The 18256-nt window shown below is 38.8% G+C and overlaps 1 protein-coding gene and 1 pseudogene across 1 annotated transcript; both read right to left on the bottom strand.

Moving 5' to 3' along the window:
• Positions 1 to 6054: 6054 nt before the first annotated feature.
• On the bottom strand, positions 6055 to 11677 carry LOC122076418 (annotated as a pseudogene).
• A 4182-nt stretch (positions 11678 to 15859) lies between these two features.
• Positions 15860 to 18107, bottom strand: LOC122076416 (L-type lectin-domain containing receptor kinase IV.2-like). The gene has a single exon (XM_042641715.1). It carries the CDS (start codon positions 18105 to 18107, stop codon positions 16071 to 16073), a length of 2037 nt encoding a protein of 678 aa, XP_042497649.1. The 3' UTR covers positions 15860 to 16070.
• Positions 18108 to 18256: the final 149 nt, after the last annotated feature.

The following is an 18256-nucleotide window of genomic DNA, read 5'->3' as shown; positions in this document are numbered from 1 at the left end:
TGGTATATTCAAGAGGGTCAATTGTACTGCTTTTAAATTGCTGGAGTCAGCACCTTTAATTTTTAGTCATTTACTTTATGTTGAGAGCCGGTGGTCGGCATATTTTATTTTTCTGAGTACTCACGGTGGGCCTTCTCTGACAGCCCTATGGGCGTATCACGGGATGGAGTTTGCGGCTTGTACCCGGAGTATACACGCACTGTGGTTGTAGTAGCACTAAACCAAGGACTTAGTAATGTTGCTTAGGTGGATGTGATTTAAAATGTATTGTATAGCATATAGTGCATATGGTTGTGATTTGTTGTGTGGACTGCTGTGTGGTCCATCTTTCTACTTATTGAGCTAGTGAGCTCATCCCACGTATGCACATCTTTTAGATGATTTTGCAGGTCATCAACTCGATGAGCACGAGGCGGGCCCCACAGTTGAATTCCCTCAGGAGGATTGGTGGGTCCCTGAGGAGTTAGAGCACGGCACGGATTGCTCGTGCGAGGGCTGTGCTGCGGGACCGTAGTTCTGATACCGAGCTGAGCTCCACCTTTTGATGCCGAGCTGGGCTCAACCATTGATACCGAGCTGAGCTCTAACCTTTGATACCGAGCTGAGCTGTACACTCTGATTTTTTATGATTCCTTTTGAGTACTTGATATGTAAATTGTATTCTTTTTGTGTAAATATCATGCCTGTGGGCCCACATGTACTTAACTATTGTATTACAATTTGGGTATCAAGTATTATGGGAATATTCACAGGTAAACCAAGTCTTCCGCTGAACTGATAAGCACTTTTTTAGTTGTGTGTATGCTGTGGTGGAATACTATATCAGATGATCTTGGCAGGTTCGGGTTAATCGGTGTTAACCCGATCACTGGCCCGATTCTGTGTGAACGGGGTGTGACATGCTTGGTATGTAGGATACTCAAAGGAAGAAGAAATCACAGAAGAAACAGATCTATGATTATTTTCAAGTCTACGGTCAAAAGTGATCTCAACATCACCAGATGGGAGTTGGGTGATGCAGGATGGAGAAGTCCTAAAATGTGGCTGAGGTTGAGCCACATAAGTTAAAATCCAAGATTCTAGAAGGTTAATTTCTGACCATCTAATACACCAGGGGACAAAAATTTGTGACCGGTTAGAATTAGCCTGGAAACACACCGTTTTCCCACAAGGATCAATAACTTTAGCATTAGAAGCGATGGTAGTCATTACCTTGTAATAGATACGATAAATCACTGTGAGATTTTGAGTTCTCGGAGCGATACAATATCCATAAGTTTTTAAGGAAATAACAACACCATCAAGAATATTAGTATATGTTAAGGACATAGTGAGATTTGGTCTACACTGAAAATAGACTGGTCCTTCACAGAGACTAGTTTCAACTATTTTCATTAGAGATTCATTAAATTCAAGCATTCTAGCATCTCTAACAGCAGCAAAAATTGTACTATTTAACTCTGGCAGAGTTAAGGGTTTCAAAGCAACTTGAACTAATCCGATGTGGATGAACTTAAATCTACGTTCTCTATGCCTCTGAACTTGAGAACTGGTCAGGAGTTGGATGTGTTCTTGGTCAGAGAGAAGGGTGTGGGTGCTTTCACTAGTCTTTATGACATAGTCACTATGAAACGTAAAAGTCCCTTTATGTTATACCTCAGATTCAGGTATTTTAGGAATGGTATAATTGTTAATGACAGTTTCTAAGTTTCTGAAAACCACTTCTTCAGAATTATGGATTGGATCATAAATCCTTTCGCTTGTGCTAGCCTCAGAAGATGATGATCTTCTTGAACTGGACCTAAAGTATGAAGCTATAGTATAGAGGTTCGAGTCAATAAAGGTTTCGGTCTATATATCCTTTTGCCAATACCGCCTACCATCAATACTATTATGCCTTTAAATGTTTATCCACAGCAACACAGCTGAGTATGACTTAGGTATAGGTCAATACGACCTGGGTGAAGGTCTATATGACAAAGGTGAAACACTACCAATTGAATGGTCTTTATGACATTTGTGCTAAATCCAAAGACATTTGTGCTAAATCCAGATTTAGATTGTAGGCCCAAGCAAAGTCATCCCCGAATGAGGTCTTCTCTATCCACTCTATCCTACTAAGCATTGTTGTCCAATGGTCAGCGTACTCGGTGTTAATAGGACCAACGGTCACTTACTCCTACATACACGTATACACCCACACACATAATGCGTACTCTTCAAGCTGAAGCTGCCACCACTAGACTATCCTAGTATTCGTATACGATCTTAGATTGAGAAATATGTGACAGCTATAGGTTCTTTTTTTTTTTTTTTGGTAAGGGCTATAGGTTCATATATAGGTCGTCGGGTTGGTGGTCTGCTAATGTATGGTCCACTGGTCCAATCATTGTTTGTAACTTAAGTCAAGTCTTCTATCTTTTTTTTTTTTTAGGAAGTCTGCTATCAAGTCTTCCGTAAAAGGATCATCACGTTTTTCAACTTTCTCTTTTCTTTTTCTAGTTTCTCAAAATCAGATTGGAGAGGAGTGACGGAAGTCATGGAAAGATATTGGTGTCCCCACCACTGTTAGTTAAAACGTGTTCTCCTTTTTTTGCCGTTTAAAACGCGTTTTCCCGTATGCTATTATACAATACGGAAAAAAATGGAAACGGCAAAAGAATCCGTTTTAAACGCGTATCCGTTTTTTAAGGGTAAAATAGGAATTTTATAAAAAAAATAATTAAAAAAAAAAAAACCTATTAGTAAAAGTGAAGAGTGAAGACAATATGGTACTTGGTTTTTGATTTTTAACTTCCATACTATTTATATGAAAAAAATCTCATCTTCTTATAGCCCAATAAGTAAAGAGAAGCTAAAACTAGCAACATCTCATTTTCTTATAGCCCATTGGGCTATTTTATCTTGGGACTCCTAGAGCTTTTGGAACATTAGATGCATGTATACAGGTAATAATCTCTCAACTTGCATGAGTATACTACCATTTTTTTTTGTTTCGTTTTTTTGAAAACTACACGTTTAATACTCGTACAGTTCGTTTTCGTCCGTTTGCCGTTCCCTTTTTTTTTACCCCATTTTTTTACCGTACCGTTCATCGTTTTTATCTGTTTAAAACCCGTACCATATGTTTTTGTTTTTTTTCCGTTCCCGTTTTAACTAACAATGGTCCCCACTAGTTTGGTATTACTTTTAATAAAGATGGGAAGCTGACAAAACAAGAAGAAAATAAGGTGGTCGGTGGAGAGAATCATATTGGTAGTTATCGGCTTATGTTAGATATAGCATGTCATAGCAATGATTTATTAGGGAAAAAAATGCCTTAGTAGTGACGTGGGTGGTTAAACTGTTATATGTAATTACTTGTAAATTTTTTTTTTTAATGAATGAAAAATATATTAAAACAGGAAAGAAATAAATAAACCATATAAAGTTAAATTGGCTAGACCAGGGAGAAAGCCTTATCAAGCCTTAGAGAGATGGGCCTCAATCCCTAAGAGAGGGGACAAACCCAAAAAGGAGGGAGAAAGAAACAACCAAAAGAAGGAAGAGATACAATGAAAAAAAGGGGGAGAAGAAACAATCAAAAAAGGAGAATGATACAAGAAAATCGGGGGTGGGGGTGGGGGTGGATAGAAAGGTCCCAAGAAAATGCCTATTCTAAGGGGGAGGTGAGAAGAGAGGAAAGTTCCATGAAGATGCTAGAAACCGATTTCTATTTGTATCTGTGCAAACAATGAAATTATGAAGAATTTTATTCATCACATCTAAAGTAATAGCATCCCTAATCTGCTCTAGTGAACAAGAATCGGTAGTCCATCTTCTTTTGTTCCTTTTTCACCTAATATGATAGGATGTTACACTAAATGCCAACTTGCCAAGATGATGACAAAGAGTTTTACCATTAAAAGCATTTAAAATCTATTTCTATTCTCTTTCAAATGGAGGAATAATTCTAGGACTTGACCAAAGCTTGTGAAAAATGCTTCCCCATACCGACTTAGAGTAAGGGCAATAAAAAAACAAGTGTTCAAGACTTTTAAAGTAATTCTAACATTGGCAACAATTAGGGATAGAAATATTTCCATGTATAAAAACGTCTTGAGTGGGAAGACAAATTGGTTATAGTTCTCCAGATTGAGAATGAATGCCTTGGAATAGCAAAGGAGAACCAAACCATTTTGGTACCTAGAACGAACCAAATTCCAAGCAAAGATTGAGGTAAAGAAACAAGAGGAATTAGCCATCTACAGAATCATATCACCAATACCCCTAGGTCTCAACTGAATACTTGGTAATTTGTTCCACATGTCAATCAAAGCATTTAAAGTACTAGGACCCTGGTCCTAGACACCATCTCGAAGAATGGAAGACACCTTATCCAACCTATCTAATCTCATATCATATCTAATTTTATCACCGTATTTAACAATTAGAACCCTATCAGGATGCCAATTATCAAACGAAAGATAAGTATTATAACCACCATCAATGGAAGATTTGATATGATCAGCGACAAGGTAGAGGTATGTATTTCAGAATTTTCTTTCACGCCTAGGAGACATCTGCAAAGTATGTGGTAATCCAAATAGACTCACTTTTGAGGTATCTTGAGTAAACCCAATCTACCCAAATGCTATTCTTTTTTGAAGTCACTTTCCAGATAAGTTTAACAATACTAACAATATTGGCATTTTTAAATCTATGAAGACCCAAATCGCCCTCCTTTTTGGGAAAACAAACCTTGACCCAACTCAAAGGATGAAGAAAGTTAGTGCTATCATTAGAATAGAAGTTATTGTAGACTTGAAATAACAAAAAAAAAAAAAAATCTATAATTTCTCATTGGAGATTGAAGTCATGGTTTTTTATTGAGCCAAAGACACCAAGATTTGTTCAATACCAATGTATAATCATTCCTTAAGATACCATGGTTCTAATGATTGGTATCATGTCAGTTTATCGACCAATATGTATTAGTATTGCCAGAGACATATACCAATATGAATTAGTTATATCGGCCAAGAAGTGGTTTATTTTAAATAAATGGGGTATTTAACGTCCATGCTTTGATTGTCTCGTCAGCCTGTTCTGATAAAATGCCATAATGCTTAATCTTTGCCTGATAAAATGCCATAATGCTTAATTTTTGCCTCTTCTTGATTGCTTTCACTCTAGAGAATAAGGTGGCACAAAAATGAATCTAGATCCGGCCTATACCAATGTTTCTCATGTCAATTTCTTTCATTCCAAAATATAAAGGCAGAGATTTTTTTTCACATGAGAGGAGAGAGAGATAGATACATGAAAACGTTAACATAGACTATGCTAAACAAATGAAATAACCTGATTTGGTTTTGAGATATTATATGTGGAATATCTTCGAAAGCTATGTGAGAACTGAGAAATCTCAAATGTCACCTACGTAGGTGATATATCCGGTGAGGGCTTCACCCTGTGCTGGAGAATTTAGGAAACTTGTCAAATTAATATTTAGAACAGAAACAAAATGGCTTGGGATGAATATTTATGCAAGAAGGGACCTAATTAATGGGCTTGAATATTTGGATGGGTTTAGTGGAAAACCATTCTTAGAGCCGAGATAGGCCCAGTTTGAACGTACGGTTAAACTTAAGATTTGGGCCTCCCACACTTCCCACCAGACATCAGCGTAGGTCCACAGAATAATTAGAAATAATAGATTTACATGGTATAAATCTACTACATTATACATAATAAAGTTGTTCCTCCATTGTGGTCATGGGTTCGAGTTAAGAAACAGTATCTCTGCAAATCGGGGTTGAGGATGTGGTACATTATGACCCTCCCTAAACCTCGTAATAGGAGAGCCTCATGCATTGGGTACACACTTTAAATCTACAACAAAACAAAATATAGATGTCCAGTTTATTGAATTCAGTATAAACAATTCCATTTGCAAGGGTGTCAATTGCGAGTACGGATCAAGTCTTTGTACGAGAATCATTCTCGCAACAAAAGGGTTATCGTATTTACGAAACAAACAATTGACAACAACAGAACCCAATAGGGTGAGAATCAACGACCTCCAGAGAGTATCCATTCTGAACCAGACGATGATCGAGATACCCCAAACTCATCAAAGCCTTCGCCATCTGCAAGTGTTACACCATTAGCACTCAGACTAAGAGATGATAGATCTAGTAGAGGATGTTCTCCCTCCAAATATTGCACAACTTGTCTCATTGTTAGCCTTGCTGTTGGAACCCAATTAGAGCAAAGCAATCCAAGCTTCAACACCAACTCCATTTCCTTCTCTACATATTTGACTCCCAATTTTGGATCCACTATCTCAAGAATTGCTCCTTGTAGAAACGCAACCCTAAAACGATGTAGAAGATAATGGAAAAACAAAACAAACAATGCACACGGATTTTACGAGGTTCGGCAAGGTTGCCTACGTTCCCGGTGAGATGAGATCCTGCTTCACTATCAATGGAAAATAGGGTTACAGCGCTCGTCCTCACACCTCTCAGTATTGCTTGCATTACAAAGAAAGAAACCCTCGCTACAAATATATAGCGAAAAAAATCCTAATCCGGAAAGTACACGATTGCCCTCAAATAAAAAATTCGGGTGGGGGGCTGCGCCCCCCTACAACCCCTGCTATACAGGGGGCCTCTTGCCCCCCTTGCAACCCCCACGGCCCGCTAACTGGCTAGTGGGACCGTCGTCCTGCCTATCTAGGTGCTGCACTAGTACTCCCTGGATTAAACTGCGATAGAATACAAGACATCATACACCAACAATCTCCACCTTAGCTTGAATTCTGTCGAGCATCCTGTAAAGATAACTTGTAGACATCTTCATCATTGTACCTCATTAGAGGTACAAACCCGCACCTGTTTGGTGCGTCCCTCATCTTCAACAATGAGTAATATTAATCAAGTCCAAACAGGATTTGAACTTCTCTATAGTAACTGGCTTTGTAAACATATCTGCAGGATTGAGATCTGTATGAATTGTTCTCAAGTGAATACTTCCTTCTGACACAAGCTCCCTGATCTTGTGAAATCTCACATCAATATGCTTTGTCCTTGTATGAAACACCTGATTCTTTGTAAGATGTATGGCACTTTGACTGTCACAATGTAACACTGTACCTCCTTGCTCCAACCCCAACTCACGAACCAGTCTAGCCAACCAGACTCCTTCCTTGGCAGCCTCAACTGCTACCATGTACTCTGCCTCTATTGTGGACAATGCAATTGTAGACTGAAGCATCGCCCTCCATGATATAGACCCACCAACCAATGTAAACACATACCCTGTAGTAGACCTCCTCTTGTCTAAATCACCAGCATAGTTAGAATCAACATAACCTTTCAATTCTGTAGAACTTCCCTTGCCACTGAACATAACACCTATATCTTTAGTCTTGCTCAAATATCTGAAGATCCACTTAATTGCATTCCAATGCTCCTTCCCTGGATTACTCATGTATCTGCTAACAACATTGACTGCATGAGACAGATCCGGCCTACTACAAACCATAGCATACATGAGACTCCCAACTGCGCTAGCATAAGGGACTTGAGACATCTGCTCCACCTTCTCATGTGTTGTAGGGTATTCCCTTTCAGATAACTTGAAGTGACCAGTTAACGGAGTGTTAACCGGCTTAGTCTTTTCCATATTGAAATGCTCTAGCACCTTTTCAATATACCTCTTCTGAGTTACCCAAAGTTTACCTGCATTTCTATCTCTAAGGATTTTCATGCCAAAGATCTTCTTAGCTATAAGGATAAGTCTCTTCTTGCTGATTGCTATGTCAAAGGTGGGGTTTTCTCTACCTTTATAATTAATCGTGTATTCTATTTTATTTTCTTCAACATATTTTTATGTTCTTGAGTAAAAAAATATAGTAATAATAACCAAGATCCCTATTATCAGTGATACTGGCTTGTCAATTATTTCCCACTCATTTGCAATTCATATTGTCAATGAAGGTGGAGAAAACGCTTCACCAAGCTATACTCCAAAGAAAGAAAGGTCTGCTTTCCTACGCAGTTTATGGAATTCCACACACACAATCAAATCATTAGGCTAATCATAGTTGAAAAATCAGTAAAATCGGTTTTTTATTCAACATGTCTTCATCAAAACCTGGTGGATGGGTGAGTTATGTTTTTTAGAAAATTTTCCCCCTTTCACACAATCAAATCATTAACCTAACTACAGTTGAAAACTCAGATTTTTTTTTTTTTAACATGTCTTCTTCAAAAGTCATGATGTATTTTTTTTTACTAATTTTTAAATGTAATAATAATATATATGACATGAAAAGTTGAAACCATAGGCGAGTCATGGTCATGTTTACAGTTATAGTCACGGTCATGGTCTCTTTTCATTAATTTATAAATGTTGGGGAATTATTATCAGTCCCCTACACTTGGCCTTTATTTATTAATATTCCACTGCTTTTGAACTTTTACATCTCTTCCTCTCTGCTCAATCTTTGTAATTTCTAAAATCATGTGTAGCAACCTTAACAGAGAATATAACATTGAGAACAACACTGATCCAAATTAGTATCAGCTAAGACCAACACCAAACCAATACCGATAAAAAAAATAGATTATTAAACTCGTGATAATGGATGAGACAAAAGAACAAAATTAATAAATAAATAATATCCTTGATGATGGATAAGACAAGATAATAATAATAAATAAATAAACATTATCTTTAAATGACTCAATATTAATGCAATTAAAGAAATAAAAAAAATTAGAAAAATAACGATATTGGAGCCAAGGCAGAGTTTGAGTTTCAGCCAACAGAGTGACATTTGAACCACGTAATAATGGAGGGACAACTCATTTGACTGTTTTCTTGGATTAGTAAAAGCATGTTTTGAACCAAACAATTTGAAAAAAGTTTAATAGGTTACATGTGAAAAGAATGAATAATCCGGGTATCTAAAAAGAACAAGAGAGAAAGAGATGTAAGAATCCAAAAACAAGAGAATATCAGAAAAGAAAAGTACAAGATATGGGAGTTTTAATAAATATAGGGTAGGGAAGTGAAATTCTCCATATCTGTATTAAAAAACATATGGCATGTCCCCGTGCGAGAGAGAGAGAGAGAGAGAGAGAGAGAGAGAGAGAGAGAGAGAGAGATGTTTTCTGCAAATTGGGAAAAGGTTAGCAGAAGACGGACGGACTGAAGGGCATGAGAACTCAAATGGGGATGGAAATCAACTCAGCCTTCAATAAACCCTCTTTGAATTGTTCAAACCCTCATGCAAATCAACACACTCTTTAAATGGTATCTGAATCCCTAAGTTTGTATGATGAAAATCCACTGCCACCTCCACATACCTACCTTGTACATAAGTCACGTTGGGCTTTTCCTCTTGTCTACTCAGATTGGTTTTCTTGCAGAAGCTTGGTTTGGAGAAGGAGCTGATATACTCCATTGCAGGTTTTTTCTTCAGTTGTCTGTGAACGGCTTTTACTACTGCTTCAATCAGTTTTCCACCACGAAATGTAAGCAAACAATTAATAAGTGATAATGTTCTCTGAGATAAAGCTATATGAGATAACCAATATTATTGGATGAGGATCACAACCAAGGTGTGCTGATATATTTATGTAACAAACAATTGACTAAAACAGAGCCCAAAAGGGTGAGAATCAACGTCCTCCAGAGAGTATCCATTCTGAAACAGACGGTGACGTAGGCTCAAGATAATCACCAAAGCCTTCAATATCCACAATTGTTACAGCACTAAGAGATGATAGATCTGGTAGAGGAAGTTCTCCCTCCAAATACTGCACAACCTGTCGCATTGTTGGCCTTGCTGTATGAACCCAATTAGAGCAAAGCATTCCAAGCTTCAACGCCACCTCCATTTCCTTCTCTACATAATTGATTCCTAGATTTGGATCCACTGCATCAAGAATTGCCCCTTTTCTCCAGCAAGAGAACACCCAATCCACCAAAACCAAATCCTCCTCTGATGCTCTTGGATATATTGGCCTCCTCCCACAAGCGACTTCCAACATTAAAGCACCGAATGCGAACACATCTATGCTCGTGTTGGCCTTGCTTGTTCTTGAAAATTCGGGTGCAAGATAACCCAGCGTCCCAACCACGTGTTGTTTGAGGTTGAGTTCCATTATCATACAATCTTGCAAGTCCAAAATCTCCTAATCTTGCATTGAATTCCCCATCCAATGGAACATTACTGGACTTCACATCTCTGTGAACCACATCCTGCTCCCATTCTTCGTGCAGATAAAATAGAGCAGAAGCTACACCTCTAATAATTTGAAACCTGTGACTCCAATTCAACACCGGCATAGATGGATCGTAGAGGAACTTGTCAAGACTTCCGTTGGGCATGAACTCATAAACCAAAAGGAGTTCTCTTTTACGCCGGCAATACCCCAAGAGGGTTACTAGGTTCCAATGCTTGACCGGCGGTAACGATCTCAGCAACAAATTCCCTAATCCTCTGTCTTGACTCATGGGTTATTTTCTTCACTGCAACTTCAATTTTAGAAGTGGGTAATACGCCTCTATACAACTTGCCAAAGCCGCCAATACCCAGGAGCTCCTTGTGCTTAAACCCCTTGGTGGCCACGTCGAGATCTGTATACTTGAACCTATGAGGCCCATAATCAAGTTCCCATTCTTCAAGCACCTTTGCAAATTTTTCCCTTCTTTTCATCATAATCTGAATGCCAAAGATCACCATCAACACTAAAGCAGCAGCAATTAGAGGAAGGCCGATTGTCAGAATAGACGGTTTCTGGTGAAACTGGTTGGGTCCTTGTCGGGGAATTACGGGAAGTTGGGCAAGATTGAGTTCTTCTGCCTTCCCGTTCAGCATGAAGCTCCATCCCAACACATAGTGAGATGCCCAAAGCTGCTCACCCGTGGAGGATGAGAAACCTACGAACATGGGTTCCTTCATGACCGGAGAAAGATCGAGAGAAAGAGATAATAGGGGAATAGCCGGTTTAGAAACATTGATTGGAGCTAATGTAACGTTGAGCTGCTTGCGTACACCATCGTAATCAACCCAGACTTGTATGGAGTCGCCACTGATGAGACTTAGGTTTACAAGCCGACCGTTATCATCGAAATAGGACACCGGAGTGGAAGCAATAGACTTCAATCCATTGATATCGACACCAACGTGGTTGTTATTGATATCATTGAACTCAAAGTCCTGTACGGTGTCGAGCTCGACTGCGAATACATGATTGGAGGAACTGCCAATGTTGGTGGAGTTAAAGAGACCAATAAATTGGCTTGGAAGACCACCAGGGAGGCCTATTGTAGGTGCGATGACAAAGGCGATCCCATGACCGCTCAAATCTGGGTAATCCGAGACTATGGTAAAGACAAAAGTGGTAGGGAAGGAGAGAGCAGCGGCGGCGCCACCTGATGAGGATGAGGAGGATGGGTCGAGGAAGTGAATTGGGGTACGGTAGAAGACATGGCCCTCTTGTCGTATGGTGGCATTGGTGAGCATGAGGATGCCAGTGGCTGTGATGTTGGCTATGCCGTTCAACTTCAGGTCAGCACCTTCGAATCCATTATAGATGAAACCAACTTCTTCTTCTCGCGAGAATTGGGGTAGCATCGCGAAGAGGAACAAAACCGTAAGCTTGAAAACGGGAAACATGGCATCCGGATTCTGGAGCTCTAAACCACCTCAAAGTTCTATACCGCTCCTTCCTTTACATCCCTTCCCCTACGTTTGACAACCATGGGCGTGCAATGAAATACTCTTGTCTACGAGAGTAATAATGACACAAAACACTATAACTTAGGATGTGTTTGGTTTGCATTCTTAGAATGCATTCCAGGCCTGGAACACGTTATAAGGCAATAAAAATGGCGTTTGGTATCAATTCTCGTTCTTGGACTTTGGAATGCATTAGAGAACGCAGCCCTCTAAGTAAACGAGAGTGCAGTTCATCTTCATTCATTCGTTCTTCCTCTATTTTCTTCTTCTGTTGCCTCGAAACTTCTGTTGATGGTAATTCTCGTCGACGTCCTCCCCTTCATCTCCTTTCAAAATGTTGAATTGGATTTCAGTTTTCAAGATAAAAGATGAAGACACTCTGAGGCGGAGAGCTTTGGCTGAGAGTTTGGAGATGATCTCTGAAACAGAGATGGGGAAGCTGAAGTAGAATCCAGACTCTCCTCAATCTCTTGTTTTTTCTTCCACCTCCACAGAGACTTACATGGTCGGATTTGTTGGTCGTCAACATTGTCGGCCTTCAATACTAAATAGGCAAAATCAGTGGCAGAGATATGGTGGGTCTGGTTTGAGAACATGTAATTCATTGAAGATTTCGTTTTCTCTCTCTCTCTCTCACTTCTTGCCTATCGTCAGCAACTCTAACCTTCCACTGCCCCTTCTCCCGAATCTACTACTCTAGCACCCGAACCCACAACTCGCCGTCTCCGCTTCTACTATCCCTCCTTCCGAGGGGACGCCTTTGGCTAAGGGCAGCATTGCTTCCTTACTATAAGACACTCATTGGTACAGAGTTCATATATAAAGTTGCAGGTTTGTTGATTGTGACCAATCACCATTGCTGTTGAAGTACAACACATTTGATATCATTGATTGAGCATTGCATTGTGTAGATTACATTGTGACTCTCTTTGTAACTACATGGCTCTCCCTCTCCCCTTCAATTTCGACTCCAATCCTCTCTCCGCAAGATTTTGCATACGAGTTGTTTGTTAAAATGCCTAAACAAGTGTGAGCATTCTGTAACTAAGAATGAATTTTAGTCAAATAGGTATCCAAACAATGTTCTGATTTACAACATAGAATGCATTCTGCGTACTCAGAATGGGAACATGCATTCCGAAAATGATAATGCATGCCAAACACATCCTTAATTTACATTTCTGAAAGATGGATTCAAAATTTCATGATGTTTTAATTCTCAACAAAAAAGACATTAACAAATAAAATAATAATAATAATAAAAAAAACTACTTTCAATAGCTAATGAGTGGGCCCAAACAAAAAACTTTGGCTTTTGTCCAATTGTAACCAAGTTAGGTTATAAAATTTTTTTTTTTTTTGGTAAAACGAAATTTATTCATTAGAGTGTGGAGCACACTCTACCAATCATGGAGTAGAATTTTACCATACCCAATTCCCATGCCATTGTACTCGTTATCATTAGTCAACATGAAGGTAGATATTTTATTTAACTGATTTAATCTTTTTTTAAACAAAAAATTAAGAATCTTTCATGTCATAATAAAAGGGTATAATAGATATTTTATGATGGACCCATTTTCCTGCTTAGGTAATAATTCTTCACTAACCTTAATCTCGAGAGTTATAGCATTCATCTAAAGATTTATAATGTGAGTGGGAGAGGTAAAGTAACAATCACATGCTCAGTTGATCAAAACTGAGCTGTACCTAGAATATGAACTTGTTTTCAATATCGAAACTGTATCGTCTTGGCTGGTTACAATTTTGATTTCTATTTGATTTTGACATGTTTCTGTTGCTGCAAAGTAGTCAACTAAAGTTTAAAAAAAATAAAATAAAATATAAAAATTAATTGAAATAAAATAATAAAATAAAACAGAACAAAAGAATAAAGACAGGTGATAAAAAGAGTGGGGTGATATTATTAAAAAAAAAACAAAAAAAAGACTGATGGGCTCTCTTTGATTTGATTTATATTTGTATTTACTTGACTTATTTCTATTTTTACAAGTGTTTGGTATAATTTATAGCACATATTTCTATTTATAATAGATTAGAATAAATCACAAACACAAATTACTCTCAAGCTATTTGTGATTTGTGGGAACAAATCATTTATGTTGATTTTTGCTATCTTAAATGAGCATGTGTGCTAAACTACTCAAAATCAATGGTAAATAAATAACTTCAGTATAATTTATATTTTTTCAATAAAAAACCCTAAATCTATCATCTCTCTAGCTCGAAGCTCAAAGCTGAAGGTGAAAACTAAAACCTATTTTCTCATTATATAATCTATTTTATAAATAGTAACCAAACGAATACTATTTGTGGTCCATAATTTATTGTCACAAATAATTTCTAAAAAATAGTTAATAAATATAAATAAAAGTCATACCAAAGAGAGCTGAAGTAAATAGAGGGATTAAAAATAAAAAAGTGCAATGTAGGTTACATAATGGGAAAGGATTCCCTACGCATAAGGTGTAGGATACACCTACTAACATAGGTCCATAGGCCCATGATAAAAGTTAAAAAACAAAAAAAAATTTCTCATCAACTTGATCGGATCTTTTAATATAGGCAATTTTTTAAGGTGTGGCCCATCTAAAACATCTAGATTGGTAGATCACTACCTGGATCGACCTTTCGATAGCTAATTCTAACGGTACAAGTCATCTTATAGAGTCTATTAGATTGGTTCAAAATGAAAAATTGAATGAGTAAGAATTTTCGATCCGATTGGATTTTCAATGGAGATAAATCTATATGGCATTACCCAATTGGAGCATCCAGATTAGTACATCACCACTTGTATTGGACTTCATGGACCTTGTTCCAACTTTACAAGTCATCCCATAGGATCCATAGATTAGGGTTAAAAATTAAAGGTTAAAGAGTTTCTAATTCTATCTGGTCTTCCAATATAAACACATTTGAATGGTATGACCATCTAAAGCATCTATACCAATATATCACCACTCGGAACAACATTTCTAGATCCAATTCCAATTGTGCAAGTCATCCCAAAGTGTCCATTGGATCCAGATAAAGAAAATCCCAATCTGATCGGATCTTCCAATATAGATGAATTTGTATGATATGACCTATCTGGACCATCCAAGCTGGTATACCACTGGATCAACCTTCTTGTACCTTATTCTAGTCTGTCCCTGTTAAACCCAGAACACCTGAGTCTTGCAATTCAGGAATTCCATCAACTTCAACAAGAAGATTTTATTGAGCCCACTTCATCCCCATGGGCTTGTAAAGCTTTCTCCGTCAATAATAGAGTAGAACAAATAAGAAGAAAGATAAGAGTTGTCATCATAATCAACCCCTCCTACAGGGTCTATTAGATCTTGATAAAAAAAAAATGAGCAAGTAAAAATTATTGATCCAATCAAATCTTCCAATGTGGATGAATTTATATGGAATTAATAACCTAACTAGAGCATCTAGATTGGTACATCACAACTAGGGTCGGCTTTTCTGGACTGTAATTTGGTTGTACATGTCATCATACAAGGGCCATTAGATTTGGATTAAAAAAATATATGAATTAGAAAAAATTCCCAATCCGATGGGATATTCTAAAATGAAAAAGAAAAGATCGGGTATGACCCATCTGGAGCATTCAGATTGGTATATAACCACCTGGATTGGCCTTCGTGGACCCTATTTTAATAAATCCAGTGCTTACGTTGCTTTAGTGGGAAAGCCTGTTCTCAGAGGATAGCTAGGCCCAATTGAAAGTTTGGACATTAGATTTGGGACTCCCATACTTCCCACCAAAAGTCACCCAGGACAGAGGTCCACAATCCCCTTAAAGGGTGATAAGATATGAAAGGTAGAAACCAGACCGGACCCGTTTACTAAACTCTTCCAAAATTCCAAATCCAAACCATAATAAAGGTTTCAGTTAAATGGTTTTTAAAAGCTTTCAATTAAGCCGTTTTATTGGTTTGATTTCATTTCGATGTTGATTTGAATTACCAATTTTGAGCTCAATTGGGAATGAACCTATTTTTGTTGGACTGGAACCACGAGAATCGAGATATGGGATCAAATTGTACCTTAAGTAATGCAAGTATATTACTTTGCATGTCATAAATCTACTACAAAACACAAAGTATATTTAAAACCTAATAAATGAACAGTAGCTTAGCCTAGTGGTGGCAGCTTCAACTTGAAAAACCGACACCAAGGGGAAGATGTTGTGGGATCAAACTCTGCCATATTCTGACGTATGTAGGACTAGGTGGCCTTTGGCCCTACTAGTGCCCAGTAGACTGGCCAAAGGCGAACAACAGTCAGTAGGATAGAATCAACGTCCTCCAGAGAGCGTCCATTCTGTAATAGATGGTGATGGAAGCCTGACAAAATTGTCAAAGCCTTCGTGGCCATCTGCAAATATTAAACCACTACCACCACTCAGACTAAGAGATGACAAATCTGGTAGAGGAAGTTCTCCTTCCAAATACTGCACAACTTGTCGCATACTTGGCCTTGCTATTGGAACCCAATTGGAGCAAAGCAATCCAAGCTTCAACACCAACTCCATTTCATTCTCTACATAATTTATCCCCAAGTTTGGATCCACTGTGTCAAGAATTGCCCCTCTGCTCCAGTAAGAGAACACCCAATCCACCAACACTACTTCCTCCTCTTCTGATGCTCTTGAAATTATTGGCCTCCTCCCACAAGCAACTTCCAACATAAAAGTTCCGAATGCAAACACATCTGTGCTCGTGTTGGCTTTGCCTGTTCTTGAAAATTCTGGTGCAATATAACCCAAAGTCCCAACCACATGTGTTGTTTCAGGTTGAGTTCCATGGTCATACAATCTCGCAAGTCCAAAATCCCCTAATCTTGCATTGAATTCCCCGTCCAGTAGAACATTACTAGACTTGACGTCTCTGTGAACCACAACCTGCTCCCATCCTTCGTGTAGATAAAACAGTGCAGATGCTACACCTCTAATAATTTGAAATCTCTGAGTCCAATCCAGCACCGGCGTTGATGGATCAAAGAGGAACTTGTCTAGACTTCCGTTGGGTATGAATTCATATACCAAAAGGAGTTCCCCTTTACGCCGGCAATACCCCAAGAGTGTTACTAGGTTCCGATGCCGTAGATGACCAACAGTAACGATCTCAGCAACGAATCCCCTAATCCCCTGTGTGGACTCATGGGAGATTTTCTTCACTGCAACTTCGATTTTGGAGGTGGGTAATACACCTCTATACACCCTACCAAAGCCACCAATACCCAGTAGCTCCTTGTTTTTAAACCCCTTAGTCGCCACATAGAGATCTTTATACTTGAATCTATGAGGACCATAATCGAGTTCCCATTCTTCAAGCACTTCAGCATATTTTCTCTTCCTTTTCACCATGATCAGGATGCCAAAGATCGTTGCCAACACTAAAGCAGCAGCAATTACAGGAAAGCCAATAATCAGAATAGCCTGTTTCTTCTTTAATTTGACGGGTACTTGTGGGGGAAGCAGGGGAAGTTTTGAGAGATCGAGATCTTTTGCTGTCCCGTTCAGCTTGAAGCTCCATCCCAACAGATAGTGTGATGCGAAAAGCTGGGAACCAGTAGAGGATGAGAAACCTATGAACATGGGGTCCTTGATGACAGGAGAAAGATCTCTAGACAGAGATAACAGAGGAAGAGCAGGTTTAGAAACATTGAATGGAGCTATTGTGACGTTGAGCTGCTTGTGTACACCGTCGTAATCAATCCAGACTTGCATGGAGTCCCCACTTTTCAGGGTTAGGTTTTTGGGCCGACCGTTATTATCGAAATAGGACGCCGGAGCGGAAGCAACGGACTCCAATCCATTGATATCGATACCAACGTGGTTGTCGTTGATATCATTGAACTCAAAGTCCTGTAAGGTGTCGAGCTCGACTGCGAATATATGATTGTCTGAATTGCCAAGGTTGCTGATATTGAAGAGACCAAGATATTGGCTTGGAAAAACCCCAGAAGGGAAAACTCTTGTGGGTGCGATGAAAAAGGCTATACCGTGACCGCCAAACCGGGGGTGCTGGGTGATTATGGCAAAGACAAAAGTGGTAGAGAAGGAGAGAGCAGCAGCGGCGCCACCATTTGATGAGGACTGGTTGAGGAAATGAATCGGGCTAAAGTAGAAGGCATGACCCTTTACTTGCGAGGAGGACATGGTCAGCTGGAGGAGGCCATTGGATGTGATCTCTGCTGTGCCGTCTAGCCCAATACCATTTTGGACAGCACCTTTGAATCCATTATAGGTGAAAGCAACTTCTTCTCCTACCTTGGTTACCACAATTCTCGCAAGGAGGAACAAAATCGCAAGTTTGAAAAAGGTAAACATGGCATCTGGATTCTTGAACTCAAAGCTATCACCGTTCCTTCACATTCCGTGTTCTTGATACGTAGAAGCTGCAAACCCCATCTGCAGTCATATCGTTATAATTAACGTGTGTGAAAGTCATGGTTATATGGGTCTGGCTGTCTTGTATT

This window comes from Macadamia integrifolia, chromosome 4 (genome assembly GCF_013358625.1).
Source record: "Macadamia integrifolia cultivar HAES 741 chromosome 4, SCU_Mint_v3, whole genome shotgun sequence".
NCBI classification, from domain to species: domain Eukaryota; kingdom Viridiplantae; phylum Streptophyta; class Magnoliopsida; order Proteales; family Proteaceae; genus Macadamia; species Macadamia integrifolia.
Note: the sequence above shows the minus strand (reverse complement) of the source record. Positions and strands in the feature narration are given on the sequence as shown.

Excerpts from the sequence above, each read along its gene's own strand:
- LOC122076416 (XM_042641715.1), bottom strand. The coding sequence starts at position 18,107 with ATGTTTACCTTTTTCAAACTTGCGATTTTGTTCCTCCTTGCGAGAATT.